The 15,566-nt window shown below is 49.2% G+C and overlaps 1 protein-coding gene across 3 annotated transcripts in view; it reads left to right on the forward strand.

Annotated features, from left to right (window-relative positions):
• The window catches only part of EDARADD (EDAR associated via death domain), a 51,958-nt gene extending 37,336 nt beyond the window's left edge, over window positions 1-14,622 (forward strand). For 2 of the 3 annotated variants that reach the window (XM_053667880.1, XM_053667882.1), the window contains exons 5-6: window positions 238-283; window positions 13,195-14,622. In XM_053667880.1, coding sequence (XP_053523855.1) covers window positions 238-283; window positions 13,195-13,577 — 429 coding nt within the window. In that variant the 3' untranslated portion in view covers window positions 13,578-14,622. The remainder of the gene's footprint in view (window positions 1-237; window positions 284-13,194) is intronic. The other variant, XM_053667881.1, reaches the window with a different exon arrangement.
• The last annotated feature ends 944 nt before the right edge of the window (window positions 14,623-15,566 follow it).

Raw genomic sequence — 15,566 nt, forward strand, 5'->3', positions numbered from 1 at the left:
CGAACTTTGCTGAGTGTCGGCAGGCTGGTCATGCTGGGCCTGGAGGACCCAGCCGAGGAAGCGTTGGAGCCTTACACTCTGAGTGGGGTGCAGAGCTCACGGCCCCTCATAATACCATTCTTCACACCCATCACCCCGCCCCAAGTTTTCATGGACATTTAACTCACTTGGAAAACTGGTGATACCTCCATTTGTACATGGGTATGATTTTAATGACGGTTGCTTTTTGGTTTCCAGGGAGAAGAGAATGGCTTTGCAGACAGCACTGGAGATCCCCTTGCAGGTAAGTGGCTGACGCCGAGGATGGCTTTAGCAATAGCTACAGGGGCTACATTCAAGGCGATCTGAGGCTGTGTTTATCATTAACTTTAGGTCTGTGTTACAGAGTAGAGACACCTTCCAGCCACGTGCCCTCGAAGAATTACCTTATCTGCCTCAACCCTGCATCGCTCGTGAGGGGCTCGGCAGGGTTCTCAGTCGAACAGGCTTGAGGGTTGGGCAAGGCTTAGAACTGCGCAGACTGCCCCTCCCTGCCCAGGTTCTGGGGGCTGCAGTGTTGACAGAGAACTTGGCAGGGGACTCGGGCAGGAGGGGGACAGCAGTGGGACGCATGCCGGGTCGGCCCAGCCACCCTCTGCTCCCTGTGTGTGCCTCGGGCACGTGGGGAGCCCACGCGGCCCCTTGGGACATTAGCCCACGTGCCACCTTCCAGCCCGCTCCTGCCTTTAGTGTGTTTAACCAAAGAAACATTAAAGTTTGTCTCCCCTGCGCCCCTTTTTAAAGACAGAAGCCTTGTCAGTGTTTAGAGTTCTTATTACTCTTCGGGGGAAATATGGAATGAGCATTAAAATAAACTCCCGAGCCCTGGCCGGTATGGCTCAGTGGGTTGAGCGCTGGCCTGTGAACCAGAAGATCATGGGTTCAATTCCCCATCAGCGCACATGCCTGGGTGGCAGGCCTGGTCCCCGGTGGACCACCTGTGAGAGACAGCTGATTGGTGTTTCTCTGGCACATCGATGTTACTCTCCCCCTCCTTCTCTCTCTTTATTGAAGACCTAGTGTGTGTCAGGCCTAGTGGCTAAAGTGCAGCTATGGGAAACAGAGGTTACAATTCTGATTCCAGCCCAGACACTGCCCAGCTAGAATTAGAGAAATCACAGGAGAAATCGGGCTGGATGGCCCTCTGGTAGAGCCCTCCCAGCAGGTCTCATGGTTCAGGCCCATGACTGGGGTCCCATCCAGGCACCCCATGGGCACTTGCCAATTGGGCCCTGGCTTCCACGAACTCTGCAGCGGTCACAGGCTCACATGAGAAGAGCCCGCTGGGTGACCGGAGGCGGGGTAGGGCCCTGGTACAACCTGACTTCCTTCCCACTGTCCTGTGCTGTGTTTCAGAAACTCGCAGCTGTAAACCTGCTTCTGCCCCACCCTGTATTTAAAAAATGTCTAACATGAATGGGTATGAGAGAGATCTGCCCCAAACTCTAACCTGCACAACACCTGTGCATGAGGCGCAGGGTCACACACGGGCGGCCACACAGGACCTGGAAGGCTGGGCCTGGCCTGGCGGCAAGAGCGTGAACTGTTTTCCATGGGCTCATCTGAATTTTTAGATTTCCCGTGACAAGCACATATTTCTATTCCAGTTTTTAAAACCCTCATTTAGCCTTTGTCAGTGTGAAACGTCAGCTACAAGGGAACGGAAGAAAGAAAGCTGTTGCAGAGTGTCTGTGAACCCTTCAAGGGCCCTTACGAGTTAAGGTCATTGTAAATTAGTGGATTAACCACGTTTCAGGCTGTCTCTAAAAATGTCACCGGTGTCGAGATGCAATGCAAGGTCTTCGGGGAGAAGGGGCTTCCCTGGTGACAGCGGCGGAGGCGCAGTTAGAACCCCCCACGCAGTGCGGGCGGCAGGTGTTGGTTTTGTTGGGTTTGCTGGGTGACTGGCCACAGCAGACGAGCACGTAGTTCGTCTTTGAGTGAGAGTAGCCACTTAGGTGAGACTTATTTTATTGTTTTATACGTGAGCACTTTCCAGACCTGCTTAGACAGGCGTGGTCATGACCTCCGTGAGCAGGCTCCAGCGTTTCTCCCCAGCTGCGTGTGCAGGGACAGCCCAGGGTCACGTGGCCGGAGCTGGCCACCAGCCCAGAGAGGGATTCCAGCCCCGGCCCGGCCCGAGCCCAGGTGCAGCCGACCCACCAGGCTGCCCCTCTCGGCCAGTGCGTCACCTGTGTAGCACCCACTGCGTGCGTGAGTGTCCCCGGGCTGAAGGTCAAACTGAGTCTCAGCTGGGACAGGCCGCTGTCCAGCCCTGCCCCCTGCAGGGGGGCAGCCCCTGAGCTGCTGGGCAGCCTTTCCCAGAAGTGCCAGGCCCTTGGCCTTAACTCAGCCTGGCTGTAAGTGATTCTTGTAATTTGAGAACCCGACTTTATGTGCAATCCAGTTGATGCAGGTTAAGGTGAACAGGAAGAGAGGCTATATATAGCCCACTAGTCAGACGGAGGGGTAGGCAGGAGAGTGATAGCCCGCGGTTGTAATCAAGGAGGAAACAGAAGGCAGTTCAAGGGCACTGATGCTAGGACAGCAGAGCCGCTTCGTGGAGCTGCCGGGCGGAGACGCCGACCCGACGCCCGCCCGGGGCAGGGCGCCCTCCGTACACCCTGGTCACGGACACATTCACGTGCAACAGTGTTTCCATGCGAAGTTTCAAAATAAAACATTGGACGTTGAAGCAGTAAGGCCCAGTTAACCAAAAAAATCCCCCAAATTGGAAAATATGAAACCTCGTCTCCTGCCCCCCTCTGGTGGTCGGTCCCGGGGGGACCACGACACCTTGGGCACCTGCTCCTAACAGCAGCCGTGTTTTCAGGGATGACTGTCTGATAATCCCATGTAATCCAGCAGGTGCCTAAGCGAAACCTAATTTCCACACAGAAATGAAGGTAAAAGAGGATTTTTGTTTCAAACAAGGTCCATAAAGTGATACTGTTAGTATGTTTGTGTCATATACTTTCACAATTCACATATAGTTCTAGGCTGAATTTTAATCTGGGTTCTTATCAAAGAGTTTGTTTCTCTTTCTTTCTTCTCCTTCTTTTCTATGCCTTCCACATTCCAGTTTCGTTTGATGATAAAGTTGAGATTCAGCTCGATTCAGCAGCCTGGAGCCATCCGATCTGTCAGGCCGCCCAGTGCCGCTGCCAACGCGGAGTCTCCTTAAAAGGGTATTCTAGAGAGGGAAAATGAAATCGCATCGTTCTTCCTGTGGGTGGAGATCAAACGCCCACCAAAAGCCCTTGAGTCAGTGTCTTAGGAGATGAAAATAATTCTTCATACTTTTCCAGCTCCTAGCATTTAACAGACTGCCTCTGCTGAAGAGGATGGTGTGTGTGCACCCCAAGATTTATCAAAGTCATAAACCTGCGTTTTAAATTCGTTTCCAACCACATCAGGAACCACACAGAAAGAAACATGAATTTACACCCTTAAGAAATGTAACAAAGGAGCACTCGACTCTACCGTGACACACTGCGATTTTGCAGGTTCCAGATCTGATAATTTATAGACACCTGGGGTAGAATTCATTTCAAGACCGCAATATTTTGCTATTGGTGAAGTTGCCAATATCACATGTTTACTTGACATCTAGTTATCCTGGGGAACATTCTTATAAACCATCTGAGAGCTACCAGTGGGACTGAGCCCATGGGGAGGAAAACACCGAGCGGTAACAGCTCTTGAAAAACCCACCGCCCCCACTCCGCCCCGCCGCCCCTGCAGGGAGACCCATTAAGTCCGTCTCTGATCCACTGCCAGCACCCAGACTGGAGCCATTCTCTAGGCTCAACTAATCACAACCCTTGCGGATTCTGAGTCTTGCTCCAGTGCACAATTAACTGTTAGCTGACCGGTAATTTATAGCCTACGGAGCCCCAGCTTCATAGTGAGATGCCGCACCATTGCACATGGGAGGAAAACTGTTTCTTGTGGTTGTTTTAATGACTTGGAGGCACATTGTTGAAGAGCCTGCTTGGCTCCCGCACTCTGCTCTGACGTACAACATGAAAGGTGTGTGAGAGAGTAAAGGGGAGAGGAGCGGGGTCTCAGGACATTAGGGTTTTGTCCATCTCTGAGGGGGGGTTGGGGGCTGAAGTCCATTTGGCAGCCAAGGTTGAGAACCACTGCTTCTATGTTTTTATTTTGATTTTTTCTTATTTCTGTCCCCTTTATTTTTACTGCTAACACTATTCCAGATGTCCCCCACTTCCCCCCTTGCCTGCCTGTACCAACACCCCCACCCCAGCCTTCACCACATCACCGTCTGCGTCCATGGGCTTTGCATATGTGCGAATGTGTTATCTGGCCAATCTCTTCCAGTTTCCTGCCCTGGGATCTGGTAGTCTGTTCCCTGTGTCCATGCCTCTGGTTTTATCTTGTTCATCAATTTATTTTATTCATTAGATTCCACATATGAGTGAGAGCGTATGGTATTTGTCTTCCTCCGACTGGCTTGTTTATGCTTTTAAAAAGGCCATTGGTCATGATTCCTCACCCACAGCTATGAATTCTCGGTTGCTTGCTCACTATGGGCTAGGATGATGCTTTTTTTTTCTTTTTTTTAATTGATTATGCCATTACAGTTGTTCTATTCCCCCCTTCATTCCCCTCCACCCTACCCCCCCGTCCCCACCATTACCCCCCCCTTTAGTTTATGACCATGTGTCTCAAGTTCTTTAGATTCTATATTTCCCATGCTATTCTTGCCCCCCCATCAATTTTCTATCTACTGTCTATGCTACTTATTTTCTGTACCTTCTCGCTCCATCTCCTCCTCCCACTCCCCTGTTGCTAACCCTCCTTGAGATCTTCATTTCTATGTTTCCACTCCTGATCTAGCTGTCCTTTTAGTTTGCTTTTGTTTTAGGTGTGGTTGTTAATAACTGTGAGTTTGCTGTCCTTTCACTGTTCATCTTTTTATCTTCTTTTTCTATTTACATTTTATGTAAAAAGTCCTTTTAACATTTCACATAATAGGGGCTTGGTGATGATGAACTCCTTGAATTTGATCTTATCTGAGAAGCACTTTATCTGTCCTTCCATTCTAAATGAAAGTTTTGCTGGATAGAGCAATCTTGGCTGTAGGTCTTTGGATTTCATGACTTGGAATACCTCTTTCCAGCCCCTTCTTGCCTGTAAGGTCTCTTTTGAGAAATCCGCTGACAGTCTGATAGGAACTCCTTTGTAGGTGACTATCCTCTTAGCTCTTGCTGCTTCTAGGATGCTCTCCTTCATTTTAATCTTGGCTAATGTAATCATGATGTGCCTTAGTGTGTTTCTTCTTGAGTCATCTTCTTTGGGACTCTCTGAGCTTCCTGGATTTCCTGGAAGTCTATTTCCTTTGCCAGATTGGGGAAATTCTCCTTTATTATTTGTTCAAATAAGTTTTCCACTGGTGGCTATTCCTTTCCCCCTTCTGGTACCTTCTGGTACCCCTATAATTTGGATGTTGGAGCGTTTAAAGATGTCCTGGAGGTTCCTAAGACTCTCCTCATTTCTTTGAATTCTTGCTTCTTCACTCTTTTCTGTTTGGCCATTATTTGCTTTCTTCTGGTCCACTCCATTGTTTTGAGTCCCAGTTTCCTCTTCATCGCTATTGGTTTCCTGTGCAATTCTATTCATTTCAATTAGTTTTGCCTTAATATGTTTGTCTAATTTGTGGCTATAATCAACCAGTTCTGTGAGGATCCTGATCACCAGTGTTTTAAACTGTGCGTCTGAGAGTTTTGCTATTTCTTTATCACTTAGATTTATAGGCTCTGGGGCTTTGAGATCTTCTTGCGCCATTTTTGCTCTGTTCACGCCCTTTAAGTGTGTGGAACGGCGCTTTGGACTCCCAGGTTGCTGGGTTGTGACGCTGTATGTGGGGGTGTGGTCAGAGCGGGGAAATGGGGACCCCCTCTGCTGTTTCTCTCCACTGGGTGGGGAGCAGCGCCTTAGGTGGTTCACCAGGGCTGGGCCACTCAGAGTCGCTGGGTTATGATGCTGTATGTGGAGATGGGGTCAGAATGGAAATGGTGGCGCCCTCCCCTGCCGCTCCTTCAAAAAGCAAATGCAAAACCTAACATCTTCAAATAACGTTACATGAGAGTTGGCAAAAATGCTTTCACATCAACTATGTGATTTAATTGACGAGATCAAGGAAGTCATTATCATCCATATTACAGATGAGGAATCTGAAGTCGTGAATGTCAATGCCATGAGAGCCAAGCTCTTGGAAGCTGGCGCACCCGGGCTTGATGGGTGCCGTGTGACACAGACCCAGAGTGGGGCGGGAGGGGTATGGGTGTGGAGGGCGCAGTCCAGGGCTGGTCGTCCTCGGGGTGCTTGGTACCCGTCGCCTCGATGATGAAAAACCTCTGAGAAACCTGGCCCTTCCTGCCCGATCGATCTTCCCCAGGGTAAGCCCTGACTCCGAGGGACCTGCGGAGAGCACCCCCTGCAGGGGTCTGGCCTCTGGAATAGGAAGTCATCATAAATTCACAGAGCGGGCCACTCTTGCTTTGCATCAGTAGAGACCACACAAGTCAAGTGTCAAAATGTGCCATCCCAGGACCCTAATTATTAGAAAACCCAAGTAAATTTTTGTACTAAATTCACTCCCTTTTTTGGGGGCCCTCCGCTTCCCAGATCTAGAATCGATCCATCTTTTTGTATCTCGAGACCAAGTGTGTACTGTTTTCACCAATATCAGTTTAATGCCAGCAGCCACCAACGCCATTTTTTCCTTTCCCAGTAATTCCCTGTTCAGGGTCTCCAACTCACTACACACTGTAACACATCTGCCGTCTCCTGAGCAGACGCCCGGTTCTCATTCATTCAGGCAGCAAATGATTTCTGAATTTCTGCTGCACAGCAACCCCGTGCTTCTCATCGAGAGGCATCCAATAATAATACCTTTCCCTCCAGAAAACTTATTTGGCCCTGAGTCTCTCCCTGGGACGGCTTCCTGCCCCGTACCCACTGTGATGTGACAGGTGTTCACAGCGGGCAGGACACACGCATTGGACAGGAAACAAACGTATTTTCCTGCTCTAGTCCCCCAGAGAGCTAATTACAGTGTTTGACTCAAAAGGCAACTTTCAGTTCACCAACACTGGCAGTTGTGTAGATTCCAATGCAGTAAGGTGTCTTTTGTTTTGTTGAAAATACAAAAGGAAAGAAAACATCGATTGGACTTTCGGCACATCATTCATGGATAACTTTGCCAATGCCGTTGTTCAAAGCAATGTGACCTCCTCGTACCCTGGACAGTTTAAAGGAGCTTCAGCGAGTCCCTCTGGTGTTTTCCTTCTTCCTGAGACTGGAGGAGAAAACACTGCCAAACCCACATCTTACCAAAGGGCTGCCGGAGAGACCTTCAGACCCCAGCGCACTTAGTTCTGGGGTCTGAAGTGGTATCTTAGACATGATATCTTTATTTTCCTGTGACATTTAAAATTATTTTTAAAGTACCCAAACAAACATGATGATTATAGAAGATTAAGATAAAAATCTATTTTTGTTAGACATACTTCCGGTTTTTCTCTGTGCCTATGAAGGTGTGTACAGTATACTTCACATGGATGTGAATGACTGTATTCTTTGTTTTAATGTAATTTATTGATTATGCTATTACACATGTCCATTTTTTCTCCCCTCTATTCCCCTCCACCCTGCACCCCTCCTCCCACCAGCATTCCCCCACCCCCCTCAGTTTATGTCCATGGGTCATACATATAAGTTCTTTGGCTTCCCCATTTTCTGTACTAGTCTTAGCCTCCCCCTGTCTATTTTGTACCTACCATTTATGCTTCTTATTCCCTGTACCTTTTCTCCCATTCTCCCCCCCCCCTTTATAAACCCTCCATGTGACCTCCATCTCTGTGATTCTGTTTCTGTTCTAGTTGTTTGCTTTGTTTTTCTTTTTGTGGGGTTTTTTTAGGTTCAGTTGTTGATAGTTGTGAGTTTGCTGTCATTTTACTGTTCATATTTTTGATCATCTTCTTTTCCTCAGGTAAGTCCCTTTAACATTCCATATAATAAGGGATTGGTGATGATTAACTCCCTTAACTTGACCTTCTCTAGGAAGCACTTTATCTTCCCTTCCATTTTAAATGATAGCTTTGCTGGATAGAGCAATCTTGGATGTAGGTCTTTGGATTTCATGACTTGGAATACTTCTTTCCAGCCCTTTCTTGCCTGCAAGTTTTCCTTTGAGAAATCAGCTGAGAGTCTTATGGGAATGCCTTTGTAGGTAACTGTCTCCTTTTCTCCTGCAGCTTTTAAGATTCTGTCCTTATCTTTAATCTTGGCTAATGTAGTTATGATGCGTCTTGGTATGTGCTTTCTTGGGTCCAATTTCTTTGGGACTTTCTGAGCTCCCTAGACTTCCTGAAAGTCTATTTCCTTTGCCAAATTAGGGAAGTTCTTCATTATTTTTTCAAATAAGTTTTCCATTTCTTGTTCTTCCTCTTTTTCTTCTGGCACCCCTATGATTCAGATGTTGGAATGTTTAAAGTTGTTCCAGAGATTCCTAAGTCTCTTCTCATTTTTTTGAATTCTCGTTTCTTCATTGTGTTCCTGTTGAATGTTTATTTCTTCTTCCTGCTCCAAATCATTGATTTGAGTCCTGGTTTCCTTTCCAGCACTGTTGGTTCCCTGTACATTTTCCTTTATTTCACTTTTCATAGCCTTCACTTCTTCCTCTATTTTGTGACCATACTCAACTAATTCTGTGAGCATCCTGATTACCAGTGTTTTGAACTCTGCATTGGGTAGGTTGTCTGTCTCCTCATTATTTAGTTTTATTTTTGGAGCTTTGATCTGTTCTTTCATTTGGGCCATATTTTTTTTTGTCTTGGTGTGCCTGTTAGATAGTAAGGGGCAGGGCCTTAAGTATTTGCCAGGGCAGGGCAACCCATATCGCTTTGTTGTGGTGATGTATGTGGGGGAGGGGTGAGAGGGGGAACAATGCCACTCAGCTCTCTCCCTGCTTTCAACCACTTTTCTTCCCCTACCCACAAGCAAATTGGGTCTTTCTGGTGCTGGTTTCCGGGTGGGTGGGTCTCTCCAACAAACTCTCTTGTAAGGCTGGAAATTTCTTCCACCACTGCAACCCCTGCAGATTTTTACAACCAGAGGTTTTGAGACTTTATTCTGAACCTCCACGCTGCAACCCTGGGCTGCGTGGTCTGTCTCGCTCCCCCGTTGTTCCACCCAGTTCATCCTCATGCAAATGTGGGACTGCCCACCCCCTCGTCAGCCTGGCCCTTCACGGGCTGCCATGCTGTGAGTCCTCTCCACCCTGGCTGCCCATCTCTGTCCCTCCTACTGGTTTGAATGAATGTTGCTTCTTAACTCCTTGGTGGTTAGACTTCCATATAGTTCAAATTCTGACAGTTATGCTTGTTTTTTGCTTTTAAATTTGTTGTCATTCTTCCTTTGGTTGTGCGAGGAGGCAAAGTATATCTCTACCTATGCCTTCATCTTGGCCAGAAGTCTGAATGACTATATTATTTATTTTTACAGAACTGAATTATATGTACTCTGTGGTAATCTACCTCTTTCCCACTTGGCAGAATGTTGTTAACGTGACCCTATCTTTAAGCAAGAGCAGAGAGAATTCAGGCCTGCCCTCATATACCCCTCTTTCAGTCAGAAGCCACTTTCACCCTTGGAAAGGTGTTTTTGTTTTGTTTTGTTTTTAGCTGAATTAACTCTTCCCACCAGGCAGCTGAAGTCTTACTGTTTGACACTCCACCCATACAGCTGGGGACCATTCTCTGTGTGTTAAGTAGAAATGTAGCTGCATTTTAAACAGAGGCGGAACGCACTGCAGGCGTTTAGGGTGGCACAATGAACAGGGAGCCTACGGAACGTCTCCTGCACAGAGTCAGGAGATGCAGACACAACAGTGGGATCCCCAGTGAGGCCTTCGGCAGGAGCAGGAAGACTTCCTGGAGGAGGGGGTCCGAGGTGGGTTTTATAGAATGGATGAAGGTCACTAGTGGAAGGGAAGTTCAACAGAGGAAGTTCAGGGAGAGGGAAAGAAGAGAGGAAACACCAGAAAAGGCATGGAAGTAGAAAAATAGAAGGTATACTTTTCTGCCTATGAAATTGTCAAATATCTTTAAAGCCCAGTGTCTAGTGCTGAAAAAGGTGCGGAGAGAGGCATCAGCCCCGGCTCTGGTTGGAGTGTGGGGTGGCGCAGTGTCTGTCTGTGGGAGGCAGCTGGGGCAGAGACTCCGGCAGCTGGGGCTGTGGCCTGCGGGTCCTCTGACCTGGAAGATGCTTTAAAATGTATACGCAGGGGTCTGCATTGAATTGTTACTCATAGTCATGAAATAGGGAAAACCCAGAGTGTCCATCACTGTGTATAATTTTTAAATTTATACACATCACGGTGTATACTGAATTTATATTAATATTCCTTTTAATTTAATTGAGCTTTAAAAAAAAAAGTTCATGTGTGTTCTGGGAGCCCAGTCCTCCGGCCGGCTAGAGCACAGGCCGTGGTGGGGGAGGTCCTGGGACTCACTTGGGCAGAGTGGCCCGAGCTTCCCTGGGAGTCCACGGGGGTGGGGACAGGTTGGGGGAGTGAAACTGTGGTGTGAGTAGTCCAGGTGCTTTGGGTGCACAGGAGGAGAGTGTCCAGTACGATTTGAGGTCCCTTTCGTGGCGGAGACCCTCTGGACGTGCCAGGGGCTTTCTGGTGGTCAGTTCTGGAGCCTGCAAGGACGGGCAGTGCCAGACACTTGGTCATTCTGCGCGTGCCCGGCCACCGTGGGAAGCATTAGCTCTGCACCACGTGCTGAGCTGGGTCCAGCACTTGTGCAGAGCGAGGGGAGCCTTCCTGTCCCATGAGAGCTCTGGGAGTTGGGGAGGTGACCAGAAAGTAACCGTGGCATGGGGATCTCAGGGCCAACGACAGAACTAGAGCAGCCCCAGGTTACTTCCGAGGACTGGGCAGTGGTACAGCCTGGGATCTCACAGGGACAGGCTGACAAGGGAAGGGACACAGTCGAGACATGGCAGGAAGTGCCTGGGGGATGCAGCTTGGTGGTCAGAAGGACACTTCAGGGAGGGTGCAGCCTTGTACTACAACCTGCAGTGTCCAAGGGACCAGAGTCTTGGGTGCAGTTGCAGCACCAGCAGTACCCAGGGGAACTGGCGTGTTGGGGACCTGGGCAGCAGCAGCGATCCTGGGGGTCAGGTGGGGACCTGCCCCTCTGTCCTGGGTTTTCCTGCGGGTCACAGCATCACTCTGCCAGCAGCTGGGGTGGAGGGACCTGGGGCCGGTCTCCACGAGGTTTGGCAGAGATGAGGAGCGGTCGGTCAGCTGCTGCCTGAAGTCCGAGCAGGTGAAGAATGCGGGGAGGCATTGGAGGCCGTGGGTTTCGAATTCTCCTTCTAGGAGTTCACAGTGAATTAAGAAAAGAAGAAGGGAGGTGGCTTCAGCAAGTTATGAAACCAGAGGAGAGAGGTTTGGGTTGGTTTGTTTTTTGCAATACAGGAGCCCTTATACATGTTTGTAGGTGAAAGAAAGAAGTAGAGCTGGGGGCTGGAGGTGGGGGGATGAAAGGAGACCTTTGATGAAACGAATCTTGGAGAAGGTGGGAAGGGAGGCTCTCAGGTGCTCGGGAAGCTCGGCAAAGAGGGCCATGCCGTGCCCCTGAGTGATAAGTCCTCTCCTGCAAAGCCAAGCAATGCCTTGGTCAACGTAAGACGTTATTTTGGTTGTTACAGAAATATAACACCACTAGAGAAAGTTTGGAAATAGAAACATGATCCTACCATATTAACCCAAAGGCTATTGTTGTTTTTTGTACACTTCCTTCTACAGTAATATTAACACGGAATCTTCACATATTCCAATCACAGACATTTTTCACTGAACGTTACAGCACAGGCATTTTCTACATTGCTGCCTAGTCTTCATAATGACTTCAGTAATATTCTGCCAAGTAGTTGACATGGGAGTTGTTGAAAAAACGGATGAGACTGTAACAAAAATGTTCATGGGCACACACATTTCAGACTGTCTCCTTGGGCAGGACGCCCAGAAGTTCGAGCAGTAGGTCATGGCTCCTGTTACCTTTTAATATGTGCTCACCCCAAATTGCTGGTTCTCTACCTAAACCATCAGCAAAATGATTCGCTTTTCCTAATGCTTTATTTTTCTAAATTGGCATGTCCACAGCTTAGCGTGGTAAAGGTCATTGTAACTTTCCAGAATTTCCTAGGCCAGGGAGGGGTCTCCGGCATGGCCTTTGGCTGGTAATCTCCGCGTCGGAGGAGTCAGGAGGCCCCTGCTAGCGCAGAAGGGAGGTTGCTCAGGCTGCTCTGTCACTGTGCACACTCGGCTCACAACCTGCGGACCCCCTCCTCCTAACGCATGCTGAGCACGGACCCCAGGCTGGAGCTGCCTGTTGGGGGTGCGCTGTTCGCCCCTGGCTGGGCTGGGTCCTGTGCGTCTGCCCTGCGCGCCTGTGCACTCCTCCAGGTGTTGGCCCCACTTCAGAGGAAGCCCTGCGGGTAAAGAAAAGGCAGATAAAAGCAAAGCGATGATAAGGTGACAGTAAATTTAAAAAGTAAGCTTTCAGGCATTATCAAATATCACTCATTTTCAAATCTGTGTGTGGAGTGGATATTCCAGTTTTCAGAGTGTGTGTGTGTTTAAAGGCCTTTTACAGAATTGTGCAATCCTTTGCATCCTAACCGTGCTGTGCTTGGCACTAGACAGCTGTCAGGGCAGACTTGTAACTGCAAGGGATAGGGGTTCAGGTGCAGGCACGTAGGGACTGGTTTGCTCCTGGGACTGCAGTCTGACCTCAATGCACTGGTGATCTGCCCCCTCCCCCCCCCCGCCACTCCCCCTGCCCCTGCTAATGCCTCGTCCTGGGAGCCCTTGTAACCCTCCTTCTGGCCGGTAGCCCCACGTTATAAGACATAAGAGTCTCAGAAAAAAAGGGAAAGGGGCGTTACTGATCAAATCTCACTACTGCTCCCAGCACAGCCGCCTGTCCTGGGCTGTCAGAGCCCACCGTGTGCGAGTGTGGACACTGAGCCTCTTGGCCGTTCAGACAGAACGTGAGGGACCAGAGGGCTGAGGCATCTCTGGGCACTTGCTGACATGTGTCCTGTGTGTTCCAGATGTGAGTGAGGTCAAGTCCTGCCCGGACAACTGCACTTGCTCCTCCTGCTCGCCCCGGGCCGCCACCATCAGCGACTTGCTCAATGATCAGGACTTACTCGACGTGATCAGGATAAAGCTGGACCCGTGCCACCCGACCGTCAAGAACTGGAGGAATTTTGCCAGCAAATGGGGCATGCCCTACGACGAGCTGTGCTTCCTGGAGCAGAGGCCCCAGAGCCCCACCGTGGAGTTCCTGCTCCGGAACAGCCAGAGGCCAGTGGGCCAGCTGATGGAGCTCTGCCGGCTCTACCGCCGGGCGGACGTGGAGAGCGTCCTGCGCAGGTGGCTGGACGAGGAGTGGCCCAAGAGGAGGTGTGGGGACCACCCCAGACACTGCTAGACCTCTGCCCCTTCTCCTCCGCCTCTTTGGAACGTTGAAACAACCCAGGTCAGGGAGCGGCGGGAATCTGTTCTTTCTAAAAAAATTTAGCATAAGAACGTGGAACAGCGGTTCCCCCCACGCTGGTGGCTGCGGGGGAAGGGTGCATTATGTTTTGGTGGTGGATTTTTGCTTGTTTAGTTTTGCACACATTTTAATTTAATATTTGAATCGAATTGGCAGAAATGTTTTGTAGGCTCATCTAGGGACCTAGGCCGGGGCCTACGATCAGAACGGGTCCGTGCCGCGATGAAAGGGAAACGATCCTGGCCCCAAGTGCTGCTGAAGGTCGAAGTAGGAACTGGGACGGGGACGGCCCCACACAGCCCGCGCCCACCGGCTCCTGATCTGGGCCCGTGGCCACCACTCTGAGGCAGCAGCACAGAGAGGCCGCCCGTGGGGTTTGTTTGTGACTGTTTTGTTATAACGTTCTCGGTGAATGAACAGAATGCTGGTATTATGTGGTGATACCTTTTAGAACACCTGTCCCCTCGTTTTATACAAATGCTTTTATAGTCTGTGCTCTATCAAAGATGTCATTTGCTTGAGTGTTTTTGAAAGAGATACAAAAAAATCAATGGTCATTGGGAGGGCGGAGTCGGGAATTAGTAGGTGAAAGGGCCGTGGGACTGGGGTTGGCAAAGAGGGTGCAGCCTGCCCCTTGGTCACACACACACAGCCTTTAAAAATTAGCTTGCAGTGGACTTTGACATCTACTACATGAGGCTGATTGTCTCACCCGCCTGAGCGGGAGCTCTACTAACAAAGAAACACAAATCACTTGGCCTGCAGGTGCGCCGCCCCTTCCAACACTTACTGACTCAGCCAAAAGCCACTGAGTCAGCAAGGGGTGGGGGGATCTTTAATGGTGATGCTGGAGGGGAGGATATGCGTTAAAATCCAAATTTTAAACCAAATGAAATACTGGGTCCAAAGATCTAATGTTCTTATATGATGAATAAGGAGGAGGGGAATCACAGCAGACAGAAGCATTTGTTATTGGACAGACTGGATTTTTTAGGATGTGGGGGGTGGGGGTGGGGGGTGGTGCAAAGCCTTGCTGTGCTGGATGGTTTCATGAAAGTGCTACTTGGATTTGGCTGTGGGTTAGAAAATTAAGGCACTTTGTTCAGTTGGGGAGATTCCATATGTCTAATTAAAATAAGCAAAAGTGGTGGATTAACATTGATTAGAGCAGTACAAAAAAGGTTAGTATTAGCTCAAAGGAAAGTTGTTTACTAAACAACCCAACGTTTTTTCAACGAATGGTTACAGTGGTTTTTGTTGGGTTGCTTAATAGAAAGTCAGCCTCACCATCAGATGTAAACTCCAAACTAGCAGACCTACTGCTGCCTCTGACTCAGCTCCCCCTCCTTTGTCAGAGTTATCAGATGAATGTCAGGATGGTTGCGAGATTCATGTAGAGCCACAGCCAGTAGTAAAATGTAGAGAGTTTAAAAAATAGATACTTTTGCATGTCCAGCGAGGTGATGGTAAAATATTTATCATCAGCCATATCCTGGGCCCTGGGCAGACAGACTTCTGAGGGGCTCTGATCTCCTAGGAAGTAGACTTTTCATGCCATGTCCTCAGGAGGTGACGTGTGACACATTTGTGCATGTTAGTCCAAAACTTACTGTGGGTAAACATGGATGAGCTTTCGGTGTTTGTGATCCACGTTTTAGGGAATTGGAACTAACAAGGTTGTGATTATTTAGTGCCACATGGTACTGCACCCTGGCTGTCCGATGGTCATTGCTCTGTGTGTCCTGACACCCCCGTGGGGTATAAAGAGTGGCCAGCCTGACAAGTGTCTTGCTAACTGCTTCCTGGCCAGGTGCCACTAGAAAGTCCCTTCCGTCCCCTGACCGCCGGGGAACTCCCTCCACTCCTTCCTTTTGTAGTCCCCTCCCCCATCACCACCCCTGGGGAACTCATCACCTCCACTGC

This window comes from Artibeus jamaicensis, unplaced genomic scaffold (genome assembly GCF_021234435.1).
Source record: "Artibeus jamaicensis isolate MK-2021 breed Jamaican fruit bat unplaced genomic scaffold, CSHL_Jam_final contig_473, whole genome shotgun sequence".
Lineage (NCBI taxonomy): Eukaryota > Metazoa > Chordata > Mammalia > Chiroptera > Phyllostomidae > Artibeus > Artibeus jamaicensis.